General features: G+C 38.9%; 1 protein-coding gene across 6 annotated transcripts in view; it reads right to left on the minus strand.

Moving 5' to 3' along the window:
- CARD19 (caspase recruitment domain family member 19) overlaps positions 1-21,917 on the minus strand; it is a 139,385-nt gene that overhangs the window by 96,816 nt on the left and 20,652 nt on the right. Inside the window, exons 4-6 of one of the 6 annotated variants that reach the window (XM_007434206.4) lie at positions 15,911-15,970; positions 14,012-14,083; positions 5,331-11,910 (exon numbers count right to left, since the gene is read on the minus strand). The exons of 4 other annotated variants lie outside the window; for them this stretch is intronic. In XM_007434206.4, coding sequence (XP_007434268.1) covers positions 11,795-11,910; positions 14,012-14,083; positions 15,911-15,970 — 248 coding nt within the window. In that variant the 3' untranslated portion in view covers positions 5,331-11,794. Of the gene's footprint in view, positions 1-5,330; positions 11,911-14,011; positions 14,084-15,910; positions 15,971-21,917 lie in introns of those variants that run through there. One more of the 6 variants, XM_025170499.2, reaches the window with a different exon arrangement.

Genomic DNA, 21,917 nt, shown 5'->3' on the forward strand with positions numbered 1-21,917 from the left:
GCAGCATTTCTTATTTATGCACTACTGATTCTGATTCATTTGGAGCCTTTTAAACAAAAACCTGGTATGTATAGTAAGGATAACATCAGCTGTGTTTCTGTCTGCTATATTAGTCTTAGTGGTACACATCTAGGCAAGGGGATTTGGCTGGTTCTAATTGGCTTTCTCCCCAAGGAAATGCTCTGTAACATAGAAACACATTTACTGGGAAAGCTAGGTTTAAACACAACAGAAACGTAATCAACTATCATTGAAAAAAACTTTATATTGCCTGTGCATAGCCATAGCCTTGGACAATCTGAACCAGTTGTCCTGTCACTTGCATAGTCCTATATTAGCCAATGTTTCCACATATGCAACAGTTTTATGCTTCCATGCCTTTAAGAGCATTCAGTGTGTCCACAGTTCTGTGTTTCTAATAACTTCATCTATAGTAATTAGCAAGACCCTTTTCAAGATTTTCATTCTGTGAAAATTTCATATCCAAATTACTTCACATCTAAGCACCAGTAGAAATATAGCTACAGGGATAAATTGAAAAGTTGGCAACTCTATTTCCAATTTCCTCAAATTAGTTCTGTCAGAAGCTCTTGACTTGCATGTCCACAGGTTCATCACGTGCTCCCATTTTAATTCTTAGAATTACCTTTTTCTTTACACGTCCCTCTTCATTTCACCATTCCCCAGCAGGACTGGACTACATGCTCCTCTATTGACGTTTATTCTGGATTCACTCTAATACGGTTCAGACAGGCATGGTTGGTTGGTTGGTTGGTTGGTTATGTATGTATGTATGTATGTGACATATATTCCACCTTTCCTGCAGGAGCTCAAGTTGTGAGATAAATAAGCATAAAAATAAAAAGACTGGCTCCTAATCACCCAGTGTCCTTCCATCCCTGAGGGTGAATTTGACCCTAGATTTCTCTCTGGTCCTCAACAACATATACCACACTTCCTCTAGCCAATTATAACTTATTCAATAAACCCAAGCTAAAAAAGCCATGATTTAACTCGACATAGAAACATAACATAGTGCATGGGAGACAAAGATACAGGAGCTGAATGAGTGCTGAAGCTCTTCTAATTTCCTAGCTCTCAGAAATCATGATTTTACCTTTAAGGGTGCTTCCAGTCAAGGTATCATTCCCTACCTAGTCACCAAATTTTGAGGGACATCCTCCATTTGTAACTGGAGTTGTCCCACTACAGCACCTTTACTCATTTTTCTTTCTGGAAAAAACAAGCAAAAGAGAGAGAGAGAGAGAGAGAGAGAGAGAGAGAGCTTCATTGTGCATTAGGACAGGCAGTGTAAGAAGCAGTCTGTCTGGAAGCACTCTGAATCTCATTCATGCAGTCCTTTGCACATTGGTACAGAGATCCCATTTGCCATGGTGGACCTCACTCCCAGAAAAGAATGCAATAGGATTGAAGCCTAAAGGTCTCTCAGCCTCTAGGCACAGTGACCCCCTTATTTTCATGTATGCCCTTTGGCTTTTTCCTCCCAAGCATTTTATTTACTCAGCTCTTTTTATCCTGGGATGGTGTTCACTCCCTTCTCTTACCCTTGGCCTATTTCTCATGTTCAGTTTTTCCCTTTCGAAGCAGTTTCCCATTCAGCAACTTTCATTTCCTTTTCCTTGGTCATTTCGTGCCAGTAACTCTCACATGTTGAATAGCAGGAAAGACTTGAATCAGGGAGTGCTCTTTACTCAAAATAAAACATGGCCCTTCTGAGTTTGTTCCTTTCAGCAGGGTATATAATCCCTGTTCCAATTCCCACAAGCAGATTTCACAGTCAGCAAAATTATGACTTCTTAGAAGCGTGCATCGTTCTGCTCATTAGGAAGAAACACACACAACTGCAACAGCTTTTCAGTTATGGAGAAGCTGAAAAAGTCCCACATTTCAACCTCCCTCTCCACCCCCAGAGAATAGAACTGATGTGTGTCTTTTGCGATTGGGACCAACTGAAGCTTCAAGAATCAGGGAGTTTGGCAAGGGTGTCTGTGAGATGGGTGGTGGTGGGCAAAAAAGACCCAGGATGGTGGTCACAACCAGGTGGCAGTTGAAGCCCCATGCATGGTTGTGGATGCCATCTTCCCTTTTTGACTCCCCCTCCCTCCCACAGATTTCTCTGGATTAGGGGAAATTCTATTCCAGGACAATTTTTGATGCTACAAGAGTAAAGAAAAAAACTGAGTCGTCAGTCCAGTCAACAGGCAGAGATCATTGCAGCCCGGGAAAATCAAATGCCAAAGAGCGAATAATGAATGTGAGTTCTCCCCTAAGTGGGCATTTGCAAAGAGGAGGAGGCCTGCTCCACTTTGCTTTTTCTGTTGTTGTTCCCATTGGAGTGATTTTCCAAGGATGGCTGTAAGCCATATAAGAAAGGATGAAAATCCAGGTTGGAGTTTGGGGAATCAAGTTAGGAACCACTGGGACTACATGCAATAGAGATTTGATTAGATTTTTATGGACAGTGATCCATGCTGTGGGTAGTTTTTCTTTCTGTGTTGCAGAGATCCTGACATGACAGGGAAGTTCATATGGATATAGGAATCCACCCCCAAATCATGCAGGTCTTCATAGGTCAAAGTTTTGTTTTAAAATGATTTAGAATCCATTCAAAACACCAGGCTCTTTGTTCCTGGAAGAGTGGATGAAAAGACAAACTGAATTCCATCCCCATCACCTTAAGCCTCCTACTATTGGGCCTTACAACTAAATGTCAGATGACCAAATGTATTTAGGCCATTGTATTTCCTGATACACATTAAGTTTTGCTCCATGCTGACACACGTTTCGGTAGAGAACAAATCATGAATAATAAAATACCTTAAGCTTTTATTAGCCACCTTGGGACCACAATCATTATAATGCTTACTTGGCTCTTTATAAGTGGGTGAATTAAAATGAAAGTGGACTACGGCTTGGCAACTGTGATCTTTATTAGCCCCAAGTCTCAAATACTGTTTTATAGTGTTAGTCTCTCATGAGATGGTTTTAATTCCCTGAAGCATATCACCTGCTACAATTTACTGGAAGAAAAACCCATTTTATGGATAAAGGTATTTAAATTATGCTATTAGCTTGGAGCTGAATACACTCTAAAAATGACTAGGCCAAGAGATCTGATTTTTGGATAAAAGCTGTTTGTGCTTAGGAAACAGCAATAATTAAAATCAACCTTTGAACAACTTACTCACAAATACCTGCTTTCCATGTCCATGCTCACCTCTTAAGCAACATCTCCCATGGGATGTGCTGAACAAATACTCCATGCTCCTGGAAGCCAATTAAATGCTATTCGTTGTAGTCTCTGTGATGCACGCATATGACTTTTGGGCTCAGGAAGTGCCCTATTTGGAATCTTTCAGAGCATAATTAACTACCACCACCATCCAGGGCTAAGAGATGGCTCTTGAGATTGAAAATCCTGGATGTTCTACATACAGTATCTGCACTACTTGCTAGCTGGGAATTCCCTATGCTGTGTGAAAAATGCCACCACACTGCCTCTAAAAGAGTGTTAGTAGGTAGAAACACACATTTCACCAAAGCCAGATGAATAGGTTCAGAGTCCAGAGCCAGGCCAGCCATTATATATTTGCTATATTACACATTCAAAGAATGAATTTTGGCACAGATTCTTCCAAAAAAAGGACCATGTTGGTACCATTGGGAAATGACCTCAAGATCTTCTGTTTTGTCAGCTAAGCCAGGCTTCCATGTTAACGTTTGCATTAATGTATGTGCAGAAGGCAAGAGGGTGGTGTTGGGGGAATAGTGTAGACTGGTTGTCCCTGATATCATCATTTTGTCTGAGGCAAGAGAAATCTAGTGGTGTTGCAAGAAAAGGAGGGGAAAATATTCATAAAGGGCAGCCTCCACATTTCCAAAAAAAGGCATCAGTGGGAATTGAATTATGAACTTCCAGTTTCCCCGGCAGGAGCTTTTTATCACCTAAGCTTCAGTGCCTGATGACATCCTTCCTAAATACAGTGATATAAATTTAAGGACGATCTCTCAGTTGCTCAGTTGCATTGTTTCTGTTCCCAAGATTCAGACTGAGGACACTAACAGAGAATCATGCTTGGCCATCATTTTTTGTTAAGTCATTGTGAACACTAATGTCAAAATATACTTCCTGTTGTTGTGCTTATCAGGGGAAAAAACTGGAGAAACGAAGTCTCAAAAGCGCTAGCTGTCCCTACCACTGGATTATCTTACTTTACACATACTTTCCAGAGTAAACCACAAACCATACAGCAAACTATAGTGATGTGTCCACATTCCTTCAGCCTTTTTCTCTCAGTTGGACAGACTGAACTGCAACTTCCCAAAAGCCAGCATGTTCATGCAACATTCCTCCAAAGTCCTCCATTAAAGGTCCATACTTTTCAAAGAAGGTAACTCCCCAGCAGACATGAAATTGCCAACTGGGACTATCAGGCAGTTGCAATTGTGAAAGCTCCAGGAAAGGAGCCTATGAAGGAGGCTGCTGCGGCCAGTCAGAGAATGGCACTCTTTTCCACAATGGATGGCCCCTCATTTTCCTTTGGAAGCATTAGAGCCCAGGTAGCAACTGTCCCCTTGCTGTGTGCTCACTTGCCAATATCAAAGTAAAAGAATGGAAGGGGACAGCTCAGAAATTTGACAGACAGACAGACAGACAGATGATAGATGTTTTCAGCACAGATCTATATTGGAATACCTCTGAAATTAGCTGACTGGACAGGACTATCTTAGCTCTAGCATATTCTTTGGACAATACTGATACATACTACATGAAGCATCCATCTAACTCAACAGTCAAGATGATGGCAACAGCAATTAAACAACTGTCTATGCCAGGCCTATCTTGTGTGGCCCACCAGCATCAATTCAGTAAATCCATCACCATTGCCTGGAAGGATCTGCCGCTAATTCCACCCCAAAAGACACACTGTGGAGGCCTCCAGACCTCACCAACACCACCAGCTCCCTCACTGATGCCACTCCGCTACTTTCCAAACAGCTGATTGGCATACCAGGTACTCCTTTGTGGCCAGCTATTATTTTTAATTTATCAATGCCTCCCTTTCCCCTCTACAAGTTGTGCTGACCTGCTCTATAACCATTGTTCTTGAGAAATGCTGTACTCAAAATTATCTGAAGGACAGTGTTCATTGTAGGATTGCATCTAAAGCCTTTTGTTTCTAGATAACCCTTGTGGAACTTCCAATATATTTGGCCTCCCAACTGAACTTCTTGAGAAAGGGCCTTCTGTTGAGTTATTTTATTTCAGTTTTACGATAAAACGAAAAAGAGGAGCTAATCTTCCTATTAAAAAACTGTTTGCAAGTCATGACATTACTTGGTTTGAGAATTTTAATTTTATCTACACATAAAGTTTTTAATAATATACAATCAGGTACATTAAACACTGCTTATAAATAAAGTATTTTATGCACATGTTACAGTTTGAGCAAAACTTCCCCTTAAACCTGCATTCATACTGGATATTTATTGAGAAGAATATTGTACATACATTTAGTTTAACAGGCATTTTTCTTTTTTTCCCCTTTATTTTTCTTTTTGTTGTTTTTATTTTACTTCATTTGATCTTTCCCCCTTCCATTTATAGATTAAAAGTAAAATAAAATAAAATAGTAATATAACAAAAATAAATTCCCCAAAATCCAATGCTTTTTTTGAGAATATTGATATACATTTAATACACAGAGATTGATATTTTTTTATATGGTTTGTTATAAAATCCTGGGATTCCCTGTAGTAAGTGGAATCTGGGCCTAAAAAAGTCAAATACTGGCTCTAATGCAACATATTCCTATTAGCCATTTTAGAACCGAATCTCTCCTGTAAACTCCCTGATTACATTTTAACATTTTACCTGATTCACTGAGATGGAGACTTGGGGGGGGGGGGAGCAATTCTGCACACTTCAAACAGTGGCACAGTACTGATTGGCTAGCTCCTGTGTGTGATCAAGAACACTCCCAATTTCTGGCATGATGTCACACATGTTGGCCAGAAACAGAACACATCTTTTCTTGGAAGGACACAAAAGACAGACATGATGTGTGGACTCGTGCACACTCAGAATCACATTTCTTTCTTTCAGTTTGTATGGTCACCCACTTGCCATGGGACTCTGAAAGGCTATATCAGTTTTCCCATTCAAATCCAGATCACCATAAAGCCCTAACAGATATCTATTCTTTTACTACAAAGCCATCCTTGTACAGCAATTGGAGAACTGTTTTCATATTAGAATTGTCATCCCCTTTAGCATATCTCTTGATAACATCTTTTTTTAATCTATGCTACAGTTCCCAACATTTCTGGGTTTTTATGCAAATGAATATATTGTCATCAAAGTCTTTGAAAACCACATTGTGTCATCAGTGCAGCCCCTGTGGGCAGCAAGGCATGGATGAAGTCCTTTTCTCTCTTCCCCCAAAAACACATTTAAAAGGTAATTGATTTTTAAAAAAAATGATCAAAAACATGAAGTTGCAACATAAATGTTAATATATCACCTGACATCTGGTAAGAAAAGGAACTGATGGGTTTCAAGTCACCATCTACATTATATTTATGTGGACTGAATGGAAACAAAGGATTTTAGAATTGGTCCAAAAAACAGCTAAGACCATTGTTGGATAATTTGAAGGATTAAGCAAAACATGTGGCGATTTTCACATATATCACACAGCTATCTCATTCACTCTGAGCAGCGTTCAGGCAGTGTAGCTGGTGTTATCAGCAGATAAAGCAACTACACATGCCATTTTGTTCTCTTCAACATACAAGGAGGTCTGATTTGCTAATATCATGGTCTCCAGGCACCTGAAAGGTATTATTTCCTTCTGAAAACAGATTGATGACTTAGAGTCTTTTATACCTAAGCCAAATTAGAGATAATAATACATAGCATTTAAATAGTGCATTCAATTAAACCTTAGATTATTCAGTAAATAAATAGAATGGCCTGGGTATTAGGGCCATGCAATGCTCCAGACTGGGTTGGAAGTGAAATATCGGAAAGGACAGGAGCTCGAACACAGCACTTACCTGTGACTCATTAAAGCACAGACACGGCTGCATTCACATTCCTGCAGAGTCTGAAACAGCTCTTTCAAACCAAATCCAGAGCCCTGCACAATTGAATAGAATATTGCTTTCTTCTATTCCCCCAGAATGCTTTTTACCGCTTAAACCTATTTTTGCTCTTTCTGGGCAGACAAACACACTTTAAACAAAAGAGTCTCCAGGATCCACCACAATGTTTTACTTTGTAAAATGATTACAGTTTGCAAGAAACAATCTTGCAAATTTAAGTGGCACTAAAGGTTACACACTACTACTACTGTGCTAGATGCCAGCTTCCTATTGATTATTTAATTAAAAGAATCTAAAAAGAATAAGGTGAAAAGGGGCCTTATGGGCCCTAAAGGGAATTGTCGGTGGGGGAGTGATGGCTATAAACATGTCAACTACTCCTGGAAAATCGGGACCACCCAAAAAAATCTGATTGTTAAATAATAAAATAACAAGAATTTTTTTTCTAAACATCATCCAAAAAAAAAAAAAAAATCTGGACCCTTTGGTCTAATGTTATTGCTGCCTGAGAATTTCTTTATGGGGAATCGAAAAAGTCTGGGCACATTTATGTATTTTCAGTCTCTCATTTCACACTGGACCATCTACACTGTAATTTTTAATTGATTTGATTATTCGATGGTATCAATTTGCCTCCCTCCTAGACACGCACACAGACACGCTCTACTGGTCAGAGGAAGACAGCTTTCTCCAGCTGTAGAATTCTCCCCTATCAACCAGGTCCTTTCACATAATGAAAAACTTAATGTAACTGAACATAATAATTAGCATGTCGAATAAAATAATAATAATAATAATAATAATAATAATAATAATAATATATCAACATATGGAACATATCACATAAAAGGGAGAAAATTAGCTGATGTGCTGTTTGGATTTAGTGTAGTTTTTCATTTCTCCTCTTCAGCAAACACTTGTGACTCAACTGAACATGAAACAATACGTTCCTGTGATGGATGTCCCATGTCCACAGCCTCTTCCTCTTCTTATTTAATCAAAATCTTGGAAGACATAATAGGAGATTAATGATGCCAGTTCAGGATAGAACAAAACCTGAACTTGGCTCTTCCATCCTCAAATCTAATATTAGGAATAACTTTGTGGTGAAGATGCTAGCAGGATCTGACTAAGCAATGTCCGAAGAAGAGGGCCTATCCTGCAGAAATAACACGTTAAGTAATCTTCAGTGTCATTTGTATGTAGGTTGTACATAATTGAACATCAGAATATTCTAGATGGGATTTTATTCTCTTTACACTTTAGAGAACTGGACTTCCTATTATCTTTTTTGAATATCGTTTAAGAGAGGGGGGAAAGGTATTTTATCTTTTTAAAAGCTACCTGAATGATAGTATGTAGTATATTTTAGGGTTTCTTTTTATCGAGTTGGTTGATCATATAGTCAGCCTGCGAGTTCAAAGCTACTTTTATACTCAACTGGAGGAACAGCTTAAACTTCAAAGTTGACTTTCACTTTGATCTTTTAACTGAGTTTTGATGCTCCAAGGTTTTTCTTAAACTCTCAGGTATAGATTCCTGCCTTCTACTAAAGTCGACCTTGAAACAAAAACAAGCTATATTTCTTTTCTAAATAAATGCCCTATTTTAAAAAAAGCAACTGGGCAAAGATCATTATTCTATACGCTAGAAATAAGGCATTCTTCTTCTGAAACTGATGAACCCCTTTAAAATTAATGAGGTCTGACTGAGCAGTGGTACAGCATTATTTCTCCTGTTGTGCAGAAAATAAGTAGCTGACACTTCAGTTTTTAAAGATTCTCCACACACAAATCCAGTTACTCATGTGTATCCTGCAGTGCTCTCCCACCATCCTGTGGTGACTCGAGGAAATACAAGTCGATTAAGTTTCTGTCAGGTACAATCCTTTAGCTGCGAGGGCAGGAGGAGAAGCCCTTTTAAGCAGTTTTAGCTAAACAATTCACACAGAACATCCCTAACCAGAGGCAGATACAAACCACAGCAGGATAACTGCTGAAGTGGCAGTGCAAACATCTTAGATCATCTTGTAGCAACCCCTACTTCATGCTTGCATCACTTTATTTTCTCTTCAGAAAGCGCCTCTAAATTCATGAAAAGTCAGATTCCATGGCTAATCCCCCGTTTCCTATAGTTTATGGTAGGGAAGCATAATCCATTTCAAGCCCAGGCCACAACTGGGCTCTGAATAGCATCAGTCCTCCCCTCTCTGGCTATGGCTGTGCAATGACTATATGCATTCACTGGCATTTTTAATTAAACTATAGCTAGCTATGGTATTTTGAACCTGTCCAGCTAGGTGGCTGATCTCAACATGCTAAACAGGACTGGAACTGGTTAGTGCTTGGATGTCAAGAAATTCCAGGGTTGTTACTAGACTGGGAAATTGAAAAGCCATCCTGGAATAAGGTATCAGCAAACAATGTCTGTATTGATGCCAAGAAAACAAAATAAATGTGTCCATAAAGTTGAGTTCAACTCAAGGACTTTACTTACATTCTACTAAAACAAGCCAACTTTAAGCTGTGGTATACAACACCCTCAGTCTGACAATAACATGAGGATAACTGAAAATGAAAATATTATTTATTCCACATGACCATGACAGAAGAGGAGAGGGGAATATGGGAACTCAAAATTTGGAAATATAATGACACTAAATGATAGTTTAACATTTCATCTGAACCAGGCCTCTGTCTGATAAACAAAACAATGAAGAGTCTTACAGCAATCTAAAGCCTAAAGCTGTGTTTAGATGTGAATCTTTTGCATGCTGTTGCTTTTCAATGCTGTTGCTGTTCCTGCCCAATTTATTTCCAGTAAATTATTATTGGAAAGAAGTTTACTGTAAAACTATCCCCTTCAATGTGCAGAATAGGGTGGAATATACTCCAGCTGCTATCTGCTACTCCTGTTCATTTCAACCCTCTTTTGTAACCATCTGTTTCCTCTTCAGTTCCCCAAAGAAAGTAGCAATTATGATGAGGCACATAGGTGTTTTATACTATTGTGTAGCACCTTTTCCTTCTTAAAAAAGTGGATTTCAAGAATTTCAGAATATTCAAAAGTCAGCCAGCACCTTCCACTCAATCCCCCAAAGAGTTGTAATGCCCTAAATAATATGATTCCTTAGTCAACCAAGGAAGATTAATGTGAACAACAGTTTGGAAAGTATCTGTTACAAAGTTGATGGATGGCCACTTCTACATACACGTAAGAAAAGATTCCACCTCTTCAGAATATCAAAGGTAAAAATCAGAGGAAGGTGGGATGTGGCATTTCAATGTCAGAAAAAATTATGCACGTACAAATCCAATGTGCATTCTCACACCTGAGGAATTCATGGAAATAAGGAGAGGTAAAGGAGCGATGAAGAGCAAAGAGCATTATCACTAGGGTTGCTGCTCCCTGCCTCTAAAGATAGTGCCCTACATTATACCACACCTTTGAAGTTTCATATGCTTAAGTCTTTCCAGCTAAACAGATTACCCTTGTTAAGAGAGGTGAAAAAAGACAAGGCAGAAGGGAGATTAAACATGGGCTAAAGGATGATGATATAGTCTAGACGCTCCATGAAATTGCCATACAGCACTTGCACATGAAATGGGCTTCTGAGAAATGAATTTTTTCATGGAACAGAATCCTTCAGATGTTTGAGGCAGATTATGGTCCTCAAAAGCATATGCCATTATAAACTAGATAGCCTGTACCCCTCATGTTTAGTTGCAATAAATTGACACACTCAGTTACTCTTTAGAAGTTAATTAACCTTGCTAAATTCTTGGCCACACTTAAGTTTCTCTCTGGAACCTCACATAACATGAAATCTTACACAGTTGGACTAAGAAACAGATATCTGACAAATGCTTAGGTTATTCATATCACTGATCTCTTGGAGTCTATTAGAAACAGAAAGAACACAGAGTTTTTTCAACATTTAAAAATAAAACTATATACTCCATGTTTTAATATGGCTTTGGGTTCATTTGCACCCGGCATTTGCTTATAATTGCTTATACATTTCAGGTGTTGTTTCAAACATTATTTCTTGTCTAATACCAATTATCTTTGCTATTTACAAAGAGAATCCCCAACAACTGCTAATGGACTAGTTGATATACTAAACTTGATGTGTTCTATCACCAGCACTCAAGGTTGACACTCATATTAAGTGGAAAACTTCTGTTTGTTTTCAATGAAGCAGAGTAGCTCAGAATAGCTTTCATGTGGAGTTCATTATCCTCTTAATAAATAGACACACAAGCCATAGACACACACAACAGGGCTCCATCATTCAGCACTAGCTTGAGCAGAAACTTTCTGCTCATCTTGAAACAGAAACTGGCAGAATGCAATGTACATATGCATGATTTGACTCTCAAGACTTTGCAATGAATTAGGATGTGTTAAAATGCTTGTTGGCATTAAAATATATTTTATCAAGGTGATAAATAATTTAAAAAATAAGCTTGTACAAAAATAAAAAGATTTACTCCCACAAGTAAAAGGCAAATATAAGTGATCTTCTGAAAGCTCTTTGAAGCAATAAACAAAGACTGCTAAAGCCACCGAGTTATATCTTTGGTATAAGAAAAGGTAACTCTTTGCAGAACACCAGTGCCATTGGCAGGGAAATCTGATGCTGGCCTGTGCAGCCTGTTTATTCTTACTGTCTCCCTGATGAATCTTCCATGTATAACATACAGATGTTTCTAACATGTCTTCCTATGATGATGGGGGAAAAGCCCAGCACCTTCTTGGCTTTTCCCAGGACTCTGGAATCTAGAATGAAACGACAATATGGAATGGGATGAAAAGGTGGGGGAAAAAAAGTGAAATGTCAATCAGGTATGTAAACATACTGGCTTTTCCTTCAACAAATATTATTTCACAAAAATATCTTGCCAAAGTTTTGCCCAGGGAGCATCAATTATAAAATGTAATGAAAATTGGCTTCTACAGAAGGATTTTTAAGCCAACTCTGAATGATGAATTATTTGGTCTTAAACAGACAAACCTATAAATCAAGTTATGACTTTAAAAACTACCTTGTCCATAGATACATAAGACATTCTCATGTGTTCTGTATCTATCCCAATAATCTTGAATTCTCAATTTTGGGCACAAAACCCTATCATTTTTAGCATTACCAAAACTGTGAAGAAAGGTAATTCCCAAGACTGCTAATGTATGAATGCCAAAAATAATATACTAAATTAATAATTGGATTTGAATTCTGATGACACAAGGGAATGTCAATGTAAAATAGGAAGAAGTGAATGGGAGAAGGAAATCCACCTATGACAAAAGTGGAGAGAGTTTAAGAAAACCATGGATTTTACTTGGGATCTGCTAGCTTTGTGCTTTAGTTGCATGTATTCCCCTCATTGCCCAGCCCACATCTACCAAGACTCAGCTTTGACCCAAGAAAATGATATGCACCCATACCAGCAAAGAACAGTACAGGAAGGATCACATCCCAATAAATGATCAATTGAAATGCATTTATTAATTTGATTTTTAAGGCCACCCCATCACTGACTTTAGGTGGAGGGTGGAAACAAGAGAAAACCAGCCATTAAAAGACAACCAGAAAGGGAGGAACACATCAGAAGCAATACATCACTGTTGATGTTTAGCAGGACCACACATAAATCTAAATCACAGCTTGCTGGAAGAGCCAGGTCTTAAGTTCTCTTATGAGGGCCAGTAGGGTTAGGGCTACATGGACCTAGGGTGGGGAATACTATTTCATATGGAAGCATGGCAACAGAGAAGGCACACCTCCTGGGTCCCATATGGTGGCACTATTTAATTAATAGACCCAAAGCATCTGACCCTGTCAGATCGTATCAAATAGGTGGAAACATTTGGGATGACATGGTCCTGCAAATATCCACTATCAGCATCTTGAATTGCAACCAGAAGCCCATTGGTAACCAGTGCAGGTTGTGTTACATGGCTATACTGAGGTGTGCCTATAATTATTCATGCTGCTGCATTTTGCGCCAGCTGTAGCTTCCCAGAGGTCTTCACAAGAGCCCCACGTAAAGCTCATTGCAGTAATTCAGCTGTGAGGTAACTAAAACATGAGTGTCTGTGAGAAGGGCTTCCTGTTCCAGGAATGAGCACAATTGGTGCACAAGACCAATCTATACAAAGGCCCTAGTGTCCACAACTGTCACCCCACCACAGAAGCTGTGAATCCAAGAGCACTTCCAAATGACATGCCAGCTCTGCCTGGGGTAATGCTATTCCATCCAGAGCTCATGTTGGAAAACCCTACATGGCTTCATGTAGATGTTAAATAGGAGCAGCAAGACTGGCAAGCCCTGAGGGACCCTGCGTAGCATTTCTTGACACCTATCAACGCTGACTGGAACCAACCACGGAGAAAGGGAGAGAACCACTGCAACACCATACCAGGACAATGAGGCCTGGGCAAAGTGGATTACTCCAATCTAGTCCAAAGGGGTATCTTTCTATCTGTCTGTCTATTTAAATTTATTGGCCGCCCAATTCCAGTGGACTCTGGACAGCGTACAAAACTAGGCAAAACATAAAAACAGCTAAAAACATTGAATCACACAGGGAGCCCAAGCTAAAATAATCTAATAGACAGCAAAAACAACAAAGCAAAACAGGGGCCATTGAACAAATAATAAACATCAGCCCCAGGCCTGGGACCAAAGCCAGGTTTTCAGAGCTTTCTGGAACCCAGGAGAGAGGGTGCCGTCCTTATCTCTGGAGGGGAGGCTGTTCCAGAGGGGGGGGCCGCAACAGAGGAAGCTCTGCTAAAATGTGTCTGACAGAAAGCTGAAGAAGCTAACAGGGCTCCCTTTTAATTTGGCTCAGCTCCTCTGAAAAATCAAACTTTTATTACCTGGGTTGCAGCAATACATGTAGAATGCTAACCCTGCAGCAACACTGAAGCAGGCAAGAAAGAACGTAGGACCTAGAAAAGAAAAAAACAGAGCAGCTACTTTGTTTTCTCCTTCACATTTGATGTCACCATTCTTTCCTAACGCAATTAGAATCATGAGTGCCTTTATTCCTCGTAACTCTTTTTCTGACATCAGCCTTTTTAAAAACTTGCAAAAGAGAAAAAAGAAAATCTCTCCAGGGATTTAAATCCTATATTAGTAAAATAAGTTGGGCTTCTCATGGCTGTTTAAAGTGTAAAATATTACAGTCCAACAGAGGCTATATGATTATACAGGCCTTTTCTGCAATGATGGTACTTATGAGTTTTTCTTGTTGGCTATACATGCTCACCTTCCCATGCGCAGAGCTAAAGACACAGGGGGATGTGATGGGGGATAACAATGATACCCCCTCCCACAATATCCCTGCAAATTGGATGCTTTTCACAACTTCACATGTTAAGTGTGACAATCTGCCAAGGCTATTTAACCATATGTAATTGGTTTATTGGTTTAAATATGCAAAAAGATTTATTTTTCAGAGCTTCAGAAATTTAGAAGTTTGCCTTACCCAGGGCTGCCTTTTATGGGAGCTCTGGAACCATGTTCAGTTAAACTTGCTTCCAGAACCCTAAAGCTAAGGATGCGTTCCTTCCCCCCACCCAATTTGACGTAGACCGGTTCACATCTTATTTCAGTACAAACGATGACCCCAAAGCTAATCTCCATGGGTTCAAACGTGCCATTTGAATAATGTACAGGGCAGGGTCTCAACCCATTTGGGACATGAGTATGACCCAATACAATGGGGCTGTCAGGTCAAGGTCAGAGGCTACAGCCCTAATGATACAATGGCAAATGTGTTTTTAAAAAGAAAAAGAAAAACTTGACATACTTTGATTGGGGAAAGAAAAGGAGCCGGGTGTGGACTTTTTAGATTATAATAGGCCCCTTAACAATGTGCTGGGTTTGGTACAGCAATAATGAGGTCTACCTGTGGAGTTGCTTCCCTGCCTTCTGGCTTCAAAGGAGGAATGGAAGGAAAGAGAAAATGAGTCAGGGCACCAGAGGGCAGCAAAAGGGATTAGTCGTTTTAAAAATTATATGCAGAGATATCGTAAGAGGATTTAATGCACATATTTGAACACCCAGGAGCCTGCAAACAAACCCAGCCAGCAGGTAAGTGAAAGTTTAAAATGAAGTGTCACTTTTTAAAACAGTGAGTTCTGCCCCACAGTCTCTAACCTATAAAATCCTATACAGTCTTCAAAAATGAGAGCGAAAATTATGTGGCAACAGATATTGAAGCTGAACCCCACAGCTTATTATTCTGGAGATCATGGGCACCATTCCTTGGAATGTTCTGCTGGGCAAAGCATTCTGAAATATTGCTAGCAGCCTCATTCTTGCCAAACATCTTCTCTGAACTGCCCTCTTATGTGATCCCTTCCCAATCCTTAGAACAAGGTTCCTCAGCCTCAGCAACTTTAAGATGGGTGGACTTCAACTCCCAGAATTCCCCAGCCAGCCATGCTGGCTGGGGAATTCTGGGAGTTGAAGTCCACCCATCTTAGAAGCTGCTGAGGTTGAGGAACCTTGCCTTAGAAGATGCAGAATTTTAAGATAGCAAATACATTAAGGGATCAGCTGGTCTGTATGAACAATCCATGAATTACTATTGAAAAAAACCCTTTGGATTATACATACATAGCCTTAATCTTTTCACATCAATGGACATGTTCGCAGGATGAATACTTTTAAGATTAATGTCATCAAAATTAATTACATTAACACAGTACTTTTGTTAACCTTACTATTCATATTAATGCAGCCAACAATATTTTACACATGTTATTTACCCCTGTCATTTAGAACACATTTCTCCTTCTCAGGGTTTATCCCTGTGGAATCTGAGGTTTCTAGAAACAAAAGCAACACACTGAGTTAGTGCTCTATACAGTCCAACAAACTTTGGAAACAAATAATAAAAAAGTGAAAATAAAGTAATTTTCAAAGTAATATAATCAATACAATATGGCCACTAATCTCCTGAAATATTATGGGGGACTCACAGGGAGATTATCTTCTATATTTAGCTTATTTCTAGACTTGTTTTTGGTTGCTGCATATAAAGAGAAGATTCTGTCACAAAGGTATGTTGTTATCAATGACATTAGATGTTTCAACGCTCAACTGGCATTTTCAGGATATTCTTTTAAAAGCTCCATCCAGAAATTCGTAAGTTCTACATGAGGAAATGTTGTTTGTAATGTGAAATCAGTTGAATTTAAATTTAATTTTAATTTCTCAAAGCTTATGTCATAAGAAGCAGCAGCTTTACCAGCAGACTGGAATTTGTTTGGCTTTTTCTGTATGTCTGCAATTATACCAGTTTGTAGCCAATGATTCGTACCTGAAAAAATGTTCACATTACATAAATAATGATTATACCTAATAAAAAGGCATGCACACACACTAAGGGGTCTAGGATTGGTGTTGAAGGCATGGGGTTTTTTTTCCATTATGAGAGCCTGGCTGAAACTACTTAAATATCCTTCTTGCTCCTCCCTCACCTAGGGATTTTTTTAAAAAGTTATTTCACAGCAGGCCAAACTGAAACTATAAATCTATTTTCCTTCTCATTCAAAAAGGGCTTAACTGTGGAAGATATTTTAAACTATAAATATAGATATTTTAAACTATTGCTTCCTGTAGTCACTTATTTCTCTTTGGTTTTTATATCTAATTCACAGCTTCTGACATTTCTTTGTGTGTGTGTGTTTTTTTTAATCCCCAACTGTACCAGTAGATCTCAGTCAAGCCATTAAAGTGCTGGACCACAATCAATCACCTGAAGAGAGCAGCCTTCCCCAACCCATTTTCCAGATGTGTTGTGGTTCTAATTCCCTCTCCCCCAAACTGATTAAGACCCCTAGGTGTTGTTAAATTTGATGACATTATTTAATCCACTATTAGCAGTAGCTGGAACATGCAGTACTGAGCATAACAAAGTTTAACTAAGTTGCCATAAGGGAAAAAAAAAATTAATTCCACGTTCCAAAACCTTACACACAGTGTGTCTGCCACAGATATTTGCACTCTGGAACACACGCATCAAATATTGAAGCAATATGGTATGGAAAGCCTATCTGAGCATTTGGACTAAATCTGGGTATTCCATAATATCTAACTAACTAGCATTTTGTCACAATTTCACATAATCTTGGTTTGAATACAGCTGGAATGTGCCATTGGTGCAATTCCCACACATTTGTTTAAAAGCCAGCTGTTTTCTGTCTGAAAGTGCTCTTCCTCCCCCCACAGACCAACCTCAGTGCTGTTCCTACCGGGGTATTCAAGATCGATATTTGAAAACTAAGAATGGGTTTCAAACACTGACAAGTAGGGAAAAGCTCCAGCTGACAGAAGAAGTGGTAGAAAACCTATTCTTCCAATCTCTTTTCTCATGCACATTGCAAACCCACAGGACTTTTACAATTGACAGCAAGGCCTCAGGGTATCATTACACACAGCTGCAACGTAACATGTAATTTGCACTGAAAATCCATGCAAACGTCTAGCTCTTTATTGTTAAAAAAAACAAAAAAGGCAAAAGCTCAAGTCTAAAATTTTAAGACAAAAATAAATGTGGTTGACTGATCCTCATGCTTTGTTCTTAGAACATGTTGAACCAAAGCTACAAAAGGAACTGATTAACTTTTGTACTTTCACAAAGGCTAAAGAACAGACACTTTTCTTGTCTTCTTAACAATGAGTTCCTTAAGTCTGGAAAACTTCTGAAAATATACACACTTACTGTATATTTGCCTCTTTCAGGAATATGGAATTTGTGAAACAGCTACCAGGGAAGCAATATGCCCCATTGGCCATTGGTTGTAGCCTTTCCTTTGCAACGTAGAATAATGATGTATTGATTAAAAGATTCAAATCACTTGACACCAGACAATCTAGATTTCTAATAAAGCCCGTTAGAATGAAGTATGTTCCTAATTCCCATCATTGCTATGACACAGATGAATGTATCAGACAAGGGTAACTCGGTACTTTATTGCCATCACTATATAAGCTAACAGTTGCCAACAATACCACAGTATAATTTAATTCACTGCCTTCCTAGGAGTAAATTGTATTGAATTCAGTGGGACTTATTCTTAGATAATATGTATAGGACTATAGTAAAAACATGCTATGTTTGCTCAATTGAACAGAAGTCCCACTGCATTCAATAGGCTTATCCCTAACCATAAATCTTCCATAGTGGCATAAATGTACAAGTTGTGCATAGCAAGGACCAGCACATGAGATGTTTTACAAAATTCTAGGAACAAGGAAATCCCAGTGTTAATGATGAAAATTAAAGCTCCCCAAAATGAATATGTTTCATTCTTCTATGCTCTGAAAGAAGATAGCTTGCTAAGGGCTAGAAAGTCATTGGGCCACTGGAAACACGACTTCAAATTTCTGCCACTTGACCCACTATATTTGGGGCTCTATACTTAAGAAAGTTTAAAAAAAAAAGCTATAAAAGGAGCAGTCTTATGTTTGGAAACCCATGTCTTATATAGCCAGGGCAGGTTACAATTTCCTGTTCAGCTTATACTTAGTTACACAGCTGCATTTGCAATCTATTCCCTATAAAACTCAGTGGAGCTTTCACCCTGCTTCTCTCAGAGTAGCTGGTGGTTTCAGTTCCTTGGGAAAGACAGGATATAAGTACGATTACTAAACCTGTTTTTCAAAACATTCATCCATATTGCAATAGATCAGAGGTGCTCTTTACTAGCAACTGCACAAGCCTCATGGGCTTGCTATGGCCTGAACTGCAAAAAGAGCAATTTAAAGGAACATAAATCAACCACAGAAGTCTTTTCTTCTATCACTTCTACGGCAGTTCAGAGAAATCAGGTACTACAGTTCTTGACACTATTTTAGCTAGGAGAGTAATACAGTATACTATCAACCAAGTCCAGGCAGCTAATATACAAATTGTAAAAAAAAAAGTCAAGGGTGTCTGGGGGGAGGCAAGGATGCATTGCCTTGCAAATGCTGTCCTTTATGTACTTGCATGCCATGTAATCACACAAGTACAAAAGAGCTGAGCTTGTGTCATGATGTCATCATGCAAGTTTCATTACTTTGGTATCATTATAGCTAGGAACAGGCAACCACGATGACACATCTGATACTTTCAGTGTATTTAATCAAACAATCCGACTTTGAAATCAGTGCTTTTCCTCTCCATTGTACAAATAATATACAGTGAACTGAGAAATCTGACAAATGATGTACACTGCTAAAAAAAATGATACTTGTCTCAAAGCTTAACTTAGCACACTAACCACAGTCAAAGCTAAGCAGTATTATTCTGGTTCCAGGTTGTTAGAAGGAAATCACAGAAATAACATTTAAAGGAACATAATTTGGTCATTGAGAAATCTTCCTTCTCTTACAATTCAGAAAAGTCATCAGGAACTGCCATTCTTGACATTGTTTTAGACAAGTTGGTATGCCAGAAACAATTTGATGTAAGTTCATTACAGCAACCACAGAAGAGGAGCCTGCATACCAAGTCCACAGAGCTGAGATCATAATATGTTAGTGCGAATATGCTTTCTAGACTGAACACCTGTAAATTGTGAAGGAGAGTACAGTACATCTATGATTCCTTTTTGCTACTGCAGCATATTTATTTCAACAATCCACCCCTTTATTTTAACAAGAAAACCAAAAGATAGATGATATAGTGTTGGATGTTGGGTTCTTGGTGTTCTCTGAGCTTGGTAACTTTCCTGCAGATGTTTCATTACCAGGCTGAGCAACGTGCATGGGAGACTGAGATTTGCTGTCTGATTATATACAGTAGGCTGCCCTGCCAGTCTTGGCTGGGATGTGGCTTCTTCCTTTATGGGTCCTTGGACTGGGGTATTATTTTTTCTTTGACTGTTTATCTGGTGTTGTTTCTTGCTTATCTTGGTGTTGGCTGCTGGAGGTAATGTGCGCCGACTGTTTGTTTCCTTCTCTGACTTCTGGTTTTATCTTTTAAATGGTATTGAGATGGGGTTTATCTCTATGTGTCTGTTGATGGCCAATTTGTCTGATTTCTGGCCAAGCTTCTAGGAATTCCTTAGCATTTCTGGATTTGGCTTGGGCTAGAATGTCAAGAGCTTCCCATCTGAAATTGTGGCTGAATTTGTTTAGGTGTTGAGAGATTAAGGAATTCCATAACCAAGTCCAAACATAACATGGTTAAACAGACTAGCAGCAGGTCAGCAAATGAGTAAGACAAAGCTGTATACTCTCCCCTTATTTGTTAAACCTATATGCTAAATATGAGAGTCAGTTTGGTGTAGCGATTAAGGCACAAGGCTCTTAGAAACTGGGAGACCGTGAGTTCTAGTCCCACCTAGGCACAAAGCCAGATGGATGGCATTGGGCTGGTCACTCGCTCTCAGCCCTAGGAAGAAGGCAAAGGCAAACCACTTCTGAAATCTTGCCAAAAAACTGCAGGGGCTAGTACAGGCAGTCACCAGGAGTCAACACTGACTCGAAGGTACACACACACTCACAAAAGCTAAATATATATTGAAGGTAACTGGATTGTAAGATTAGCGTGGTTTTAAAATTGGATGAAGAAATATCAATAACCTGCCCTATGCTTATGACACTACTCTGATAGCTGAAAATGCAAATAATATGTAAATGATCTCCAGTAATGAAAGTCAAGGAACACAGTGAAAACCTGGGACTAAGATTAAATATAAAGAAGGCCAAAGTCATGATAATAGGTACAGAAACCAGCCTTTGAACTGACAATGAAGATACTGAAGGGTGGATAGCTTTACCTTTTAAGATCAACTATCAACAGGAAAAGAATCAGCAGTCAAAAATATACCACAGACTAGCATTTGGTAGAATAGCTATGAAGGTCTTGGAAAGATATTCAGATGCCAGAATGTGTCTATACCTACAAAAATCAGCATTATGCATAAAATGGTTTTCCCTGTGACACTCTATGGAAGAAGCAGGATAGGAAGAGTATTGGCGCTTTTAGCCTCTGATGTTAGAGAAGACTTAGAAGAATACCATAGTTAATCAAGAAAACAAAAAAATGGATCATCCAGAGTTCTCATTTGGAAGCACAAATGACCAGGCTCAAATTATCGTATTTTGGACACAATGTGTGAAGAGCCAGCTCCCTTGAGAAGTTCTTAATGTTGGGAAAGGTGGAAGGAAAGAAAAGACAACCAGCAGCAAGGTGGATGGATTCAATTACAGTGGCAATGAGTATACCACTGGAAGATCTAAAGGGGTAAGTTGGGGACTCATCCTGGAGAAGGTCTATCTAGGCAGTTGTTGAGAGTCAACACTGATTTGATGGCACATAAGCAAGCAAGCTGATTAAGCGGAGATGAAATATTTACAGTCTGGGCAAAAATTTGGGTTGGACCCAGAGTTAGCAATCCTTTCATTTCAATGAAATGATTTCCTAATTTCCAGGCCCTGCTATAACTCAGACTGTAGCTAAGCCTAAGCACACATCTCCAGTTTCCCCTCCTTTACTTAATATTTACCATGTTGAATTTGCTTTGTGGGCAGGGAATTGTACTTGTTCACTCTACTGAGTTTCATGCATACTTCTTTTGTGAAAATAACTATGAGGATATCAGAACTTGAGTCAGTCATAGTTAGTGATGGATGATCTATTCTTGCCATGATTTGTAATTTTCTTGCCAGTTAGAAACCCAAATACAAATCTGGTTGAACAATATCTGCTTCAAGTTTTTCTATTGTTTTCATATCTTAACATGTGTGCCAGAGACCAGGAATATGGTTTGTTGTTTTTTC

This window comes from Python bivittatus, unplaced genomic scaffold (assembly GCF_059951505.1).
Source record: "Python bivittatus isolate LINGU-HERP-01145 unplaced genomic scaffold, Pbiv_v1 ctg000080_np1212, whole genome shotgun sequence".
Lineage (NCBI taxonomy): Eukaryota > Metazoa > Chordata > Lepidosauria > Squamata > Pythonidae > Python > Python bivittatus.